Raw genomic sequence first — 14,158 nt, 5'->3', positions numbered from 1 at the left:
GTGTGCGTGCGTGCATGCATGCGTGTGTGTGTGTGTGTGTGTGTGTGTGTGTGTGTGTGTGTGTGTGTATGTGTGTGTGGTGTTATGCAGTTTAGGATAATCTTAGACTCAATCCTTCTGCCTCAGCCTCCTGGGCTCTGGAGCCACCTGGCAAGGTTATTTTAAATGCTGTCCCTGAAAATGGCTAACAATATTCTCCTTGCTTCTGCCAGTCTTCGAACCCTGACTATACTTTCTCCAGGGGCGTGGACGCAGTTTCACAGCTGACCCCCTGTGAGCTGGAATCAGAACTTCCTGTCCAGGATGAAGACATTGTTTCTGGCATCGGTACTGTTCACAGAATCTCACTGTTCTGCAGTCACAGGAGTAGGGAGGAAATACAAGCGCATAGGTAATAACCATGTGGGGCCATGGCAGCATTCACATGCGCTCTCCATCCCGACTCTCCTTGGGATTTCCAGATCTAATTGACCTTTCGAGGAGCCCTTTTGAGCTGGCAGCAAGGCCTTGACACAAGAGAGTTAGGATGTGGATTTGTGTGGAAGCCACATGCCCCATCTCTGCCTCCTTGTTTAGCAGCTGGAAGGTAGAACTCAGTTCGCCCCATTTCTCCCTCTGTTCCCCTCACCTGTTACATCTTCTCTCCCTGCACTGCACTGTCTAGTGTTTCCACTGCTTTTATCCCCAATAGAGCTCCTTCCAGTGGGATTTGCCATCGACCTTGAGAGAATGTATAAGGAGCACTCAAATGTGGAAAACTGAGGAAGCCACACCTTTCAGGCTTTGGCATCCTAAACATCTGGGCCTCCTCCCGAGGAGCTGTTCCCGCTTTTGATGTTCATTGTGTAACTGCCCTTTGAATGGATTGTTAAGAACTAAACTCATGATAGACTTTTTTAAAGCTTGCCTGGATTGTTGCAGGTGGAGGATCTGTAGAAAGACTACAATATACAGACTTAATCTCATGTTGCATTGACCTCACCTGGGCTTTAATTTCCCTCCCCGCTTCCTCTCAGCGTCTTAGTTTTATATCTCTGGCCCTTTAAATCTCTCTCTCTCTCTCTCCTCTCTCCTCTCTCTCTCTCTCTCTCTCTCTCTCTCTCTCTCTCTCTCTCTCTCTCTCTTCCTTTCGTGTGTGTGTGTGTGTGTGTGTGTGTGTGTGTGTGTGTGTGTGTGAGAGAGAGAGAGAGAGAGAGAGAGAGAGAGAGAGAGAGAGGCATCTGGGTGCATGTATGAGTGTTGTCCACATGTGTGGGCCGATGTGCAGGTGGAAGCCAGAAGCTACTCTCAGTGAAGTCTTTCTCAGGCAGTACCCATCTTGTCTTTTTGACAAGGCATAGCTGGCTGGCCAGGGAGCCCCAGTTTGACTCTGTTTCCTAGTGTTGCTCCCGGCCCGATTGATATTTCTTATGTCCTGGGACTCAAACTTGGGCACTCATACTTGTGGGGTGAACATTTTACAGGCTGAGCTATGTACCCAGCCCTTTCTCTCTTTCTAGGAAGGTATAGCACGCATGTATATTCAAAACAAAGGTGTAAATTTGTAAACCAACAAGAAATGCATGAATAAGTACAAAGTAAAGAATGAACTCGTCTGCGTTCTGAACCCCTCTGTTTTATTTTCAAATTTCCTTCTCGTCCCACCTGTTCCACAGAGAAAGGAGAAGAACCAGGGACCAAACATGCTGCCCACTATCCACATGGGCCATTGCCAGAGAGCAAGTAAGAAACATGTGACTAGGTCCTCACACCGGCTGTTGCTCAGCCCATGTGGGTGGCTTTGCTTGTGTTTTCCTTAAGAAGGGTCACTTACACACAGGGAACTTAAACTTCAGGAAGGGAGAGAATGTGTCTTTAATCAACTCCAGGCAGTTCACAGTGTTTGCCCCTCCACTCTCAGCATGGAGACCGGGCAGGAGTGGGGGGAGGAAGGACCATTTACAGCAGGACAGACACTGTGCACTTTCAGATAATGTAGTCTCAGGTTTGCAACTTGGAACAAGGGGAGGTACCAGGAACATCTTTAGAAAGACTCCTGGGGAAAGATTGACAGGTGAGGGGGTGGGGACACTTCTGGGCTGCAGACAAGCAGCTCTTGTGTGTGGTTTCCTCCATAAGCTTCAGTTTTTCTTGCCAATGCAAAGTACACTGCAGATGCAGCTCTCTCTGTGGAACAGCCTTGTTTCTGGGCATTTCCATGTAAATTGAGCCTCCTACAGTAAGTGGGATCATTTAAAGTACAGCTGGCCAGCTCCCGGTTCAAAGGAGCCCTGGAGGGAAGCCTTTGAAAGCAAGAGATCCTTGGTGACTTCAATAATCACATTCTAATTTATATTTTCTCTTAATTTAGATCGTAACTTGAAGAGCTTCCCTTTCAATCTTTCTCTTAATAAGAGTAAATAAATTAGCGCATATCCTATAATATTTTCCCAGGGGCATAATATTCATAGATGTGTCATACTTGTAATTATATTTTAAGTCAATGATTTAATCATAGCTGTAGGAAAGAAACGGATGTCATGGAAGGGTTCTGCTCATTAGCTCGGATAACACAGGGACAGCTAGAGTCGAGTTTGTTCATTTAAGAATGTCTAGCCAGGCTTTTGCCCTGGGATGTCTCAAGTTCTTTGGTGAAAAGCTGCAGAGCACTGTGGGGTATTCAGTGAGTTGAGGTTGGAAGAAATTGGTTTAAATCATGCCTCGCCTGGATTCAGTCTCCCGACTTAAGCCCATTTGACTTGGAGATGGTTCCTGACGACTTTAGCAGTGACTGTCACCTTCTTCCCGTTAAAAACAGACTGGGCTGTGGCAGTCTCCACGAGCACGCAGGCACAATTTCCATAGTGAGCATTATAAATGCGCGGAGTTCAAAACATTAATCACAGGTAGATAGACGGGCAGGGTTGTGGTGGCTTGATTATTGGTTGGACATTGACCTATACTTGATTCTGGAAAACTCCATCCAATCTAATTGAATATTGTTGATTGTTTTGCAGGTTTTCTGGAAATCGGTCCTTTAAAATTAAAACAGGACAAACCAAAACAAAGCAAGGAATAACAAAACCATCTCTTAACCTTTGAAAGGATACGCAGTAGAATTTCTAGAGAAGGGAGAGTTCGCCCTCTCGTGGCCAAGAAGAAATGGTTCATGAAATTGAAATGTGGATCCTATGGTGCTTTTAAAAGAAACTCACCTCTAAGTTATGACTTTCCTGCCCTTTGTGTCGACGCTTCTTTACTAATGGATCTTGATTACTAGATCCTTCTACTGTTAGTTTAAAAAGCGAATAATTTTTATTTTATAATAACATGTTTTTCCTCTAACTTTTAAAAGCATTGAAAGAAAAGAAATTCAGGGGGCGAACAATTTATTCTTACTCGGTATATTTTTTAAAGTCCCAGTTGTGATGTGAGGGCTAAATAGAAATGTGTTTTGATTTACTTTGCTTTTATTATATTTGAAATTAAATAGCCTCAATCAGGCTTATGAAATGGGGAGGGGAGGGGCTACTGGCTTTAGTATATAGGCTTTGTCTTGCCTTGGAATCGCCGATGGCTTTTATTGTTTGGAGTGAGTGTAAGTCTGTCTTTGTGATACTCTGACCTGTATGCCACTTGCCACTGCTTCTAGGACACATCAATAAAGATGGGGCATGTGGGGGTTACAGAAACCCTATCCCCGGCAAATACGAAAGTGATTCACTATCTTTGTTTCCTATTTGAGTATCTCCTTTGATTTTTCATTCTTACTAAACAGACAAAAGAACAAATTGGAACTAGTTCAACCAGCACACTAGAAGCAAATGTCAAGATTTCATGTAGAGCTCAACTCTTGATACATCATTTCTACCTTTTTGGTGGATTGCTACTGGTTTTTCTTCTGTCATGACAGAAGGGTCCGAGGGAACTCAGCTCATGATGAGGGATCCTAGCTAGGGCATCGAAGGTCAGTGAGTCCCTGGTGGTTTCATTCCTTGAGTCTAGAAATATGATAGGGATTATTTTTCAACAGTGTAATTCTCCACCACAGGCGGCATGGTTGAGGTCTTTTTCCACTGCAGAGCCGGGCTGTGTGTATTCTATGGTTCCTACATGGTGTCTTTATCCAACCGTGGAGGTCCCTGAAATTACAAATTGACTGGACTGTTGATCCCGGATAGTAGGAGTTTCTAGACCTTAGACCAGCTTTGAGCCCTTTCTGCTTGAGGTTGTACACAATGCTCGCAGCTCTTCATACCACCCAGCTCACGGGCTGGAGCAGTAACTCCTAGGTGTGGAATACAGCACATCTTCTTCTGCTTCTATGTGATAGGCAGCCGTGTGCATTAAACTGCCGTTTACTTTGGCATGGATGCCCTGGCCTGCTCCCGATCCCTGGAATTCTAACCATCAGTAGATACGGCAGATGTAAATCTGTGCAGGAATAGTTTCTCACCTCTTACAAGAGGCGACCTGGGGCATACAGGCTTCCTTCTGCTCAAACGACCTGCTCAACATAATGAGGTGGTGTAATGGGTCAATGCACCATTCTAGAACGTCTGCATTATGTCAAAAGACAGATGTTAGCATAGTCCAGGGGGCAACCTGTCCACATGCGTGTTCTCTGATGTTAAACTGCAAACTACATTTTACCTCTCTTTTTGACAGTGTTAGAAATGAACAATTTCACCTAATTCATGGCCACATTCCATGTGCCAAAACTACCCCATCTAGCAATCAAGGCTGAGCTTACAGTGGTCTGTGGCTGTCCTCAGGATTGATTCTTATATACTCAGGTGTGATCGGGACCCTGATCGTACATCCTCTTGCTGTCCGTAAGCAGGTCACGCGTGCATGCTGTCAATAGGGATGCAGTTCTTTTCTTCTTCATTAATTTGTTACCCTGGCCAAACGGTGTCTGTTTCAGAGACCCTCCTCGCCACCATTTTGATAGCTCTTATCCCATGGAACAATCCGTCAGCATCCAAGCACGCTGATTTAAACAACGACTTTGGAACAAGACAAATGGCTCTGTGGACTCAGCGTGACTCTCTGAATTCAAGACACACTGGGGATTCCAAGTTCGACGTGGCTTCCATGTGCTCTCATTCTAGCTTGATAGAAAGCTCGTTGGTGCTGAGGATATTGGGGATTGTTGCCAACTTTGACACTGTATGATGTCATCCTTGAGATGTCCGAGTATCGTACATCCTCCACTGTCCAGTTATTCACGCACATGACACGAGGTCCCTTTGTGATGGGGCTAGAGACAGTCGACATTGTACTGTTGGAAGGATGGTGGAATGCCAGGCTTCACTCATTGACTGGTGGTTCTTATGTGGGAAAACTGGCTCAGATTTGGAATCTGTGAAAGAGATCGCTGTCATTTATTGGGAATGGCTGCTCCTGGCTGCCTGGCCACTTTTGCTTTCTTTTGCTGCTTCTACACTGAGTGGTATCCTCCTCAACTGTCCACCTCTCCATCTCCCAGAGCTACTGCAGCCTCTTAGTCATCAGTGGTCCCTGGGCTGCCACTCAAACCCTGATGGTCCCTCTGTCAGGCATCTGTGGCATCTGAGCCTCTTGCTTTTGCTTCCTGTCATCTAATTGCTATTGATGAGTGAAGTTCTATGGCAGCCTCTTGTACTTCGAGCCTGCATAGGACCTCCTTAGTGATACAGAGGCAGTCCTTACAGCAGGATCCCATGGCTTTGCTGCACGCTCCTCATTGCTCTGAACCTTCCGATGAATCCCCATCACAGCCAGGTCTTCTGCTCTGCACAGAAAATCAACTTTTCTAAGATGTTCAATCCCCGTCTCCTGTGTCTGTCAGCATTAGTCTTGGATGTAGGCTGTGGCTTTCTCCGTGCCTTGAGGAACCACGCAAACCTCAGTTAGCTCTCTGGCATCACTCTTAAATACTATCTCTTGAGATTTCGGCCTCATTTGAAACAACAGAATCGTCTTCACCTAGTTTTATATTCTGCTTCCTTAATCAAACATGCCGACTCCTTTAGACCATGGCTCATTCTTCCTTATCATGCCAGCATGCCTCTGGGTGAGCTATGCCAAGACTTAATCCCCTCTATAAATCTAGAAGGATCATGCAAGGGTGCCTGTTGCTGCTCTTTCCAACACAATCTCTCTGGACTTGCCCTGCATTCCTAGATTTGGTAGGGATCTGGTTCTTCACATCCATATCCTTATTCCTGGCATACTTTGATATATTTTACACTTTTCTGTGACAGGCAAGAAGGACAGTGTGATGGATAGAAACATGCTCGGTTGTACCCTTCAATGTGTTCTTTGTGTATAGATACATGCCTGATATAGTCAGTACTTTATGTGGCTTCCTATAAAGAAGGTGGAATACAGTCAGTGTTTACCCTGGTTTCCTTCCTGCTTCAGCCCCCACCCCTCACCCCCACCCCGTCCACATGCACCTTCTTGTTTACTCCTCAGTTCTGTCACTGAGACGGAACTAGCGTCTTACAGATCCGGTAGCTCTTCCTTCTCCCTCATCCCCTCAGCCTCCCAATGTTCCTTACACCAATTGCTTTATTCCCTTTCAGTGATCCTCGGAGATGCACATGTGTGGGCAGTCACTCAGATCCAATACTTGTTTTGTGTGTATACTCATGACTGAATGACTATATAAAGTAAACTCCATGAAATGAGCTAGGGTGGCTTCCTTAGAGCACTTTGCAATTGTGTTCTGTTACGGCCATACGCCATTAGATACTGTTTTTCGGTTCACACATTCCCTTTCAGAGAGGTCCGTCAGCCCTTCGCGTCTGGCATGCGCAAGCTATTGCTCTACTCATGCCGCTAATCGTTTCTGATTGGTCAACAAGTGATATGTCTTATGGACAGGGACTGCACAGCTCTGTAGCACACAGGGAATGCGCTTCCTCTTTGTGTGCTATCCCCGCTTGCAAATGTAAATCACTTCTTTCTGTCTGTCAAACGGCAGCACTTTCCAGTGATTAACAGCCCAGTGTTAATGTGATAAAGGAAATTAATTTTAGATGTGTTTGGAGTTTCCAAGTAATCTGTGTAAAAATAAGATCCCGCTGTGAGTCAACTCTTTCCTACCAGTCTGAAATATGCTGGCCTGGAAAGTGTGCTATTGGCACATCTATCACAGATCACAGCTCATTATTTCAAGGGCTGACAAGTGTCTCCTTGCACATTTATTAGGGAACCGAGCCTTAATCATATCTGTGGCTTTAAGAGATTCTGTCCTATTAGATTTGTGTCTTTTTTTTTTAAAGCAGAAGAGTTTTAAAAGGAAGAAATGTCCCAGACCCAGGACTGAAAGGATGATAATTTTATGGAGTATTTAAAAAGAGTTATAAGGACTCACCTACATAAAAAAGATGGCTCCTATTTTATTTTTATGCCCTGATGAGCAAACTCGTTTCTTTTTATTCCATCCAGTAGCTCTAAGCTGCAGCCTGAGCTTGTAAAAACTCTCTGGCTCCCGGAAATTTCATAACCTTTGTGTTTCCTTTGGTTTTTGTTGTTGTTGTTGGGTCAAATAGGTAGGATAACATCTACTAATTATTATTTAGAAATACAAAATCAAGAACAAATCTAAATTATCAAGGAAAAAATGTTTTCTCTCCTTTATTCCTTCCTCCCTCCTTCCTCCCCCTCCTTCCCTCCCCTTCCTTCCCTTCCCCTCCTTCCCTTCCCCTCCCACCCTCCCTCCTATCTCTCCCTCCCTCCCTTCCTCCTTCCCTTCCTTCCATCTCTCCCTCCCTCCCTTCCTCCCTCCCTCCCTCCCTCCCTCCCTCCCTTCCTTTATGTTTTGGAATATTTTTATTGTGTTATGTTTTGCTTCAGCCTCCGGAGTAGATGGTACTGCTAAAAATATGTTTTTTCAGGAGTAGCCAAAATGGTGCATTTCTTAAAAGTTTTTATTTACTGTAGCAAATATTTGAGTCACTGCAATGTTTCTTGCCACTGTCCCTTGCATACATCGGTGAGAAAACTGCTACAGTTAAATCCTTAGGAACAGCCTGCACTCTGTTACACACGACTGTCAAGTGGTAAGCACACTGCACACTCAGAGAGTGAGGTGTGCTAGGAGGCTCAACGGTGGGGAGAACAGTGAGGTCAGAGGGGTTCAGGGATAGGGGAAAGTGTGAAGTCGTAAATGATATCATTATTATCAGAAAAATGGCTAACATTTGAGTAAAAACCCAGAGGAGAGGGCACCAACCCTGGAGAATTCTGCAAGAGGAATATCCAGGTCTAAAAAGAAACTGGATGTGAGACACCTGTTTGGGTCTCTATATGGAAGATTCAAGAATGATTAGGATGTTGTGTGGTGGGAGCACAGTGAGTGAGGCGTCACAGGAATGCACTCAAAGAGGGGCTCACGGGATTAGACTATGGGAGGCCTTGTACTATAAGGATCTTGGCTCTTATTCTGGGAGAGATGAGAGACTGGTGGATGCATTTAAGCAGAGACATGACTTGGTGAGTTTCCAGGATCCCACCTCTTCAGAGCTCTTTGCTATATCTGGATGCAAACTGGTGGTAGACCTCCCAACACAAGATAGCTGAGGTTATTGGGGTCAATCAGATTTTGGATATATTTGAAGGTTACAAACACTGCCTTTCTGACCGATTGGATATAAGACATGAATGAAAAACAAAAAGAAATCAAGGATGAATCTGAGATTTTTGGTCTAAGCGAGTAGCAGGATGGAGTTATCATTAGCTGACATAGGTGACGCTCTGATTGTGGCAGATGGTGGCAGGGGCGAGGTAGCTGCTCTGGTCTGAACACAAGGAACAGTGATGTCTATTAGACATTTAGGGGGAAATGTCAAGGAAGGATACAGATGGAAGATGTTTCTTTAGAAATGCTAACTATATAAATAGCAACTCCAGGCAGGAGTCTCGTTGAGATGGGGTAAGGGCAGACTTGGGAACAGAAGGTAAGAGGAGAGGGTTTCTTTACAATTGCACTTATCATTTACAGTTGACCTAATAAGTAATGTCCTAGTATCAAACACTAATAAGTACAGCTGGCTTAAGTGGGCTTCAAACCCCAGCAATTCTCGTGATGTTGACTGGTTGATTTGTGAGCTCAGAGATGATAGGCCTGCTAGAGAGAGGTCACTAGGAACCAGCCAGCACTGTGAAGAGGTGGTTCAGCTGGAGGATTGGGAAGGGCTCAGTTATTTGCTCACAGTGACAAAGAGGAAAGAAAACTCATACTCCATTGGTGGTACGCAAATCAGGGCAGGCTTTATGGAGAACAATGTGGAGGTTCCTCAAAAACATAGCAATAGATCTCCTCTGTAATCTGATTACAGCACTTCACATAGCCAAATGAAAGGAGACTGACAGGCCAAAGAGATATCGTCACATCTGTGTTATTCCAACCTTCACAAAACTAAAATATAAATTCAACCTAGGGACTATCAAGATGAGTGGGTAAAAGTAATATGCTTAAGTGTATGTACACATTATGTGTGTATGAATGTATGTGTGTATGCATGTATGTATGGATATATGTGTATATGTGTGTGATAAATACAAAGACAGAACATGGAGTATTGTTCAGTCATAACAAAAGAACTGGGGGACATGATGAGCGAAATAAGCCAGATACAGAAAGATGGGTACTGCTTGTTCTTTCTAATATCTGGAAGCTTATTTTCTAAAGACAGAGCTGGGCACAGTGGTGCAAGTCTTTAATCCCAGCACTCAGGAGGCAGAGGCAGGTAGATCTCTGTGAGTTTGAGGTCAGCCTAGTGAGTTCCAGGACTATATCGTGAGTTCCAGGACAGTTGAGGCTATGTAGAAAGACACTATCTCAACAAAACAAAACAAAACAAAACAAAACAAAACAAAACAAAACACAAAAGACTAGGAAGTAAATCATTACTAGAGATTAGATTGCAAAGAGCAGAGAGTAGAAAATGGGAAGTTGGATTTCATCAGTGCATGCTGTATGGATGGATATAAATATACTGTACTTCTATATACAGTTAGTACATCTTAATAAGGATTTTCCATGTTTAAAAAAAAATGTTATGTTTGGCCAACGTGTATGTCTGCGCACCAGATGCATGTAATTTCCACAGAGGCCAGAAGAGGGCCCTGGATTCCTTGGAACTGGAGTTGAAGATGGGGCACTAGGAATCAAATCCTCTCTGAAAGAGTAGCCAGTGCTCTTAACCCAGGAGCCATCATCCCTCCAATTCCTGTTAATACAGCTCTTTAAGAGTCAATATTTAGGGGAGTTTCTACTTCAATTATGGAAATAACAAGGAATGGTAGTCAATCATTTCCTTAGAAACTTCTAGTATCCACAAGAAATGCATGAGGGGCAAGAAGAGAGCTGGTTGTCAGCCACTTGGTCTTCCTGCTTTATTCTGTGCCAGGCGTGTCCTAACTTCAGGAGTTTCACTTTCAGAACATGTGGCCCTCTGGCTTCCAGATGACTTTTACTAAGAGAAGGCACCTGGGGTAGAAGAGGGACAGGGATGGGTATGTTAGACAATTCACCTTTATTCTCTTGAGATGATTCAGATGGTACCTGTGTCTTTCCAGAAGAGCAGAGCTTCTGCCCAGCAGTGGTTTCAAGTTAGCTGTTCTGTTCTCTGTTCCCTGTTTCCTCCTATTTCTCCTTCAGTCTTCCATGTTTGACTTCTTACTGTGACAATCCTGGAGTGGGGGCATTCTTCTTGTCCACATTGCACTCTTTGATATATATCACAAGCTAATACCCTCCCCCTGCCCCCTCCCCCTGCCCCTCCCCCCCCCAGCCCCCTCCCCCCCCCAGCCCCTCCACTACTTCTTTTCTTTCTGGTGCTTCCCTATTGACTCTTTTCCCAGGAGGTCTAAAGAGAGATGCCTGGGTAACCACATGTCCAGTTAAGAATAAAAGAGTTGACAAAACATGATTCTCATACAGAAAGACATAAAAACCAGATATGGATAATATTTATTATTTGAGTTGAGCAGGACAGGCCAGCAAGCTGTATATCATGTCAGGTTCAGATACGTGTTAAAAAACGCAAGGTTCCAAAATGCCCTCTCAGCTTACAAATTTATGAGGAAGAAATTCTAGAATGTTGTTCTGCAGCATTACCCAACACAACAGTGCAGGATACAAGGAGTCTGCAGTAATCACAACCTCCTTGCCTTTTATTCATCTGGTGAACCTTTATTGACTGCCTTTTATGTGACAGTCACAAAGATAAATACAACATAATTACTGCCCCGAGGGTCCTGCTGTCTTCAGAGAGAGTTCTGAAGGCAGGTAGTTCCTCCACAGTGTGATGGTTGCTTTGATGGAGGTGGCTGTACCATGGACACCAAACAGGGGAAATAGGGGGGCGGGGAGAAGGGGGGGGGAGAAGGGGGAGGGGAGAAAAGGGCGGGGGAGAAGAGGGCGGGGAGAAGGGGGAGGGGAGAAGGGGGAGGGGAGAAGGGGGAGGGGAGAAGAGGGCGGGGAGAAGGGGGAGGGGAGAAGGGGGAGGGGAGAAGGGGGAGGGGAGAAGGGGGAGGGGAGAAGGGGGAGGGGAGAAGGGGGAGGGGAGAAAAGGGCGGGGGAGAAGGAGGAGGGGAGAAGAGGGCGGGGAGAAGGGGGAGGGGAGAAAAGGGCGGGGGAGAAGAGGGCGGGGAGAAGGGGGAGGGGAGAAGGGGGAGGGGAGAAGGGGGAGGGGAGAAGAGGGCGGGGAGAAGGGGGAGGGGAGAAGGGGGAGGGGAGAAGAGGGCGGGGAGAAGGGGGAGGGGAGAAGGGGGAGGGGAGAAGGGGGAGGGGAGAAAAGGGCGGGGGAGAAGGAGGAGGGGAGAAGAGGGCGGGGAGAAGGGGGAGGGGAGAAGGGGGCGGGGACAAGGGATCATTCTTAGAAGGGCTGAGGCCTGAGTTGAATCCTTGAGGATTCACATATGTGTAGGAGCTGTCTGGGTATTAGGTTTCGAATGTGTGTGGGTGGGTATGGAAAGCAGGAGCTAAGAGAGATACTCTGGAGTCTGAATGCAAAGGTTTTGCAATGACAGTGTATAAATAGTGCTGAGTAAAACCAGAAATCTTCCGCGGATGGAGGATTAAGAAGAGAACCAGAGAGAATGCCAACATTTTAGACTGGGGATATAAAGAGAAATGAACAAAGGCAAAGGATTAGAGAACATTTACAGGGCGGGAACACAACCAGAATGCAATAGTATCACGGAAGCAGGGAGAACAAAGGAAAGAATGAATGTCAATTACAAAAAGACAAGAGACAGAACTTTGGAAGGGTCCATCAAGGGCAGCCAGCTGGTCCATACTTTTGCCTTTTTAGAAGGGATGAATGGGACGGGGCTTCATTACAGCATCCTCACATACACATCTCACGCACTTTGCTCACAGTTACCCCATTACCCACTCATGGCCTAGTTTGCTCTCCCTGTTAATCCTTTCTTTCCACCTGACAGTGCCCCCTTATTTTCATGCCCTTTGAGGGGTGGGTGAATGGGGTGAGGCTGGGAAGAGGGATGTGTGTCAATTGTTTGGGCATTGGGTGTACATGGGGGTGGGTGGACAAAAAGAAGGAACCTAGCAAAGACCCCCCTATGTGGATTCTCCCTTCATTTCAATTCGTTTACTTGCCAAGTGCTGGTGTTATTTCTATACAGAGTATATCTTTAAAGTTAGTGTTGAACACGTCAAACAAGAGATCCTAGGCCTTAAATTTTAGCCCAGGGGGAAAAAATACCCCCTTTCCCACAATCTTGAAAATAAGAAGCTCAGAGCCAACTTGGTTACCCATTAAAAACTCCCTTCATTGGAGACAAGGGCTTCGGTCTAAGGATCATTTGAAAGATCTCTCTGCAGGGTGACTTTTTTTTTTTCTCTTAAGGCAGTAATTTTGCCAAGCACCCAAATGTTTGTGACACTCCAGGAGGGGCAGTTGCATTGACTGATGTATTAAGCATGCAAAAAAAAAAAAAAATGGAAGTTGTTGAGTTGAAGTGGTTTAAAATGAGCATTGAAGTTTATCGTGCAAAAAACGCAGTGAGCTCCTGCACAGAATTAAGCTTTATATATTTCTTGTGGGTAGGAGTCCGCTCGGAGGGTAGATGTGGTGAGCTTGCTGCATGCAGGTCTCCTCTCCCTCTGCTCGCTTCCTGGATTTCTGCTTCAGTCGTCACTCTCACCTCATCATCTTTGGGATTCTCCAGGAAATGAAGCCTTCCTGAGGCAGGATGTAATGAGCGGCCCCACTAAAGGGAAGGCAATAGAATTTCTGCTGACTGATTATTTTTCCTCTCCCCATTAATGTTTCCTTATGATGGTAATGAAAACCTTGAAATATTAACTCAATTACATATTTTATAGTGAAGAGGAACTGCCGTTTTATAGAAGTTGAATTTCTGGCCTGACGTGAGTTTTTACTGGGTTGGCAAAAGCAAGCGAGGTGGTGGGAGAATCGATGGGTGAGACACAAATCTCCCAGTGTGGGCTTGGGAGAGAATTTTAACAGCCATATTTCGCTCTGATTAGCTCTCCTTTTCCCAGAAGTGAAGAGGATGTCCTCTGCTGGAGCAGAGCATTGAGGACAATCTGTCATCTATAATAGGGCCACTAATAATAAGAAATCCATTTTCAGACTCTTCCATTTTAATTAGATGCTGAGTAACTATCATCATAGCTCATCCCATTCTTTCCCCAAGAGTTTATGCATTATAGCTCCGTGTGAAAAGCCTTAGTACACACGATGGCTTCAATCCATTCTGGCCAACACAGGTAACTCGTGTGGATTGTGCGACAGGGGAAGACGTAACCATTTTTCTGTTTTTGTTTTGTTTTGGTGTGGATCAGTGACCCTACAAGAGTAGGTTACTGGGATTGGGAAGCATGGCTCAGCTGGCAAAGTGCTTGCATCAGGATGTGAGTTCTAATCCCCAAGCCCCTGTGTAAAAAGCCATGCGCAGTAGTGCATGCCTATAATCCCAGTGCCAGGGGAGTGCATCCCGGAGACTTGCTGGCCATCCAGTCTATCCACATCAATGAGTTTCAGGTTCAGCAAGAGATCATGTCTTGGAAAATAAGGTGGGAAGTGATTGAAGAAGACACTCGACATAAGCCCAGGCCCTGGACATGCACACGCGCACACATGTGCTTATATGAATACTTACATGCACACACACAAAAGCAAAGAGTAGA

The 14,158-nt window shown here is 45.3% G+C and overlaps 1 protein-coding gene across 2 annotated transcripts in view; it reads left to right on the top strand.

Annotated features, from left to right (window-relative positions):
* The window catches only part of LOC148003799 (uncharacterized), a 34,000-nt gene extending 30,306 nt beyond the window's left edge, over positions 1-3,694 (top strand). For both annotated transcript variants that reach the window (XM_087569120.1, XM_087569121.1), the window contains exons 3-5: positions 213-391; positions 1,656-1,722; positions 2,997-3,694. In XM_087569120.1, the coding sequence (XP_087425246.1) occupies positions 213-391; positions 1,656-1,722; positions 2,997-3,020 (270 nt within the window). In that variant the 3' untranslated portion in view covers positions 3,021-3,694. The remainder of the gene's footprint in view (positions 1-212; positions 392-1,655; positions 1,723-2,996) is intronic.
* Positions 3,695-14,158: the final 10,464 nt, after the last annotated feature.

The sequence above is a fragment of the Rattus norvegicus genome, chromosome 9 (assembly GCF_021556685.1).
Source record: "Rattus norvegicus strain SHRSP/BbbUtx chromosome 9, alternate assembly SHRSP_T2T, whole genome shotgun sequence".
NCBI classification, from domain to species: domain Eukaryota; kingdom Metazoa; phylum Chordata; class Mammalia; order Rodentia; family Muridae; genus Rattus; species Rattus norvegicus.
Note: the sequence above shows the minus strand (reverse complement) of the source record. Positions and strands in the feature narration are given on the sequence as shown.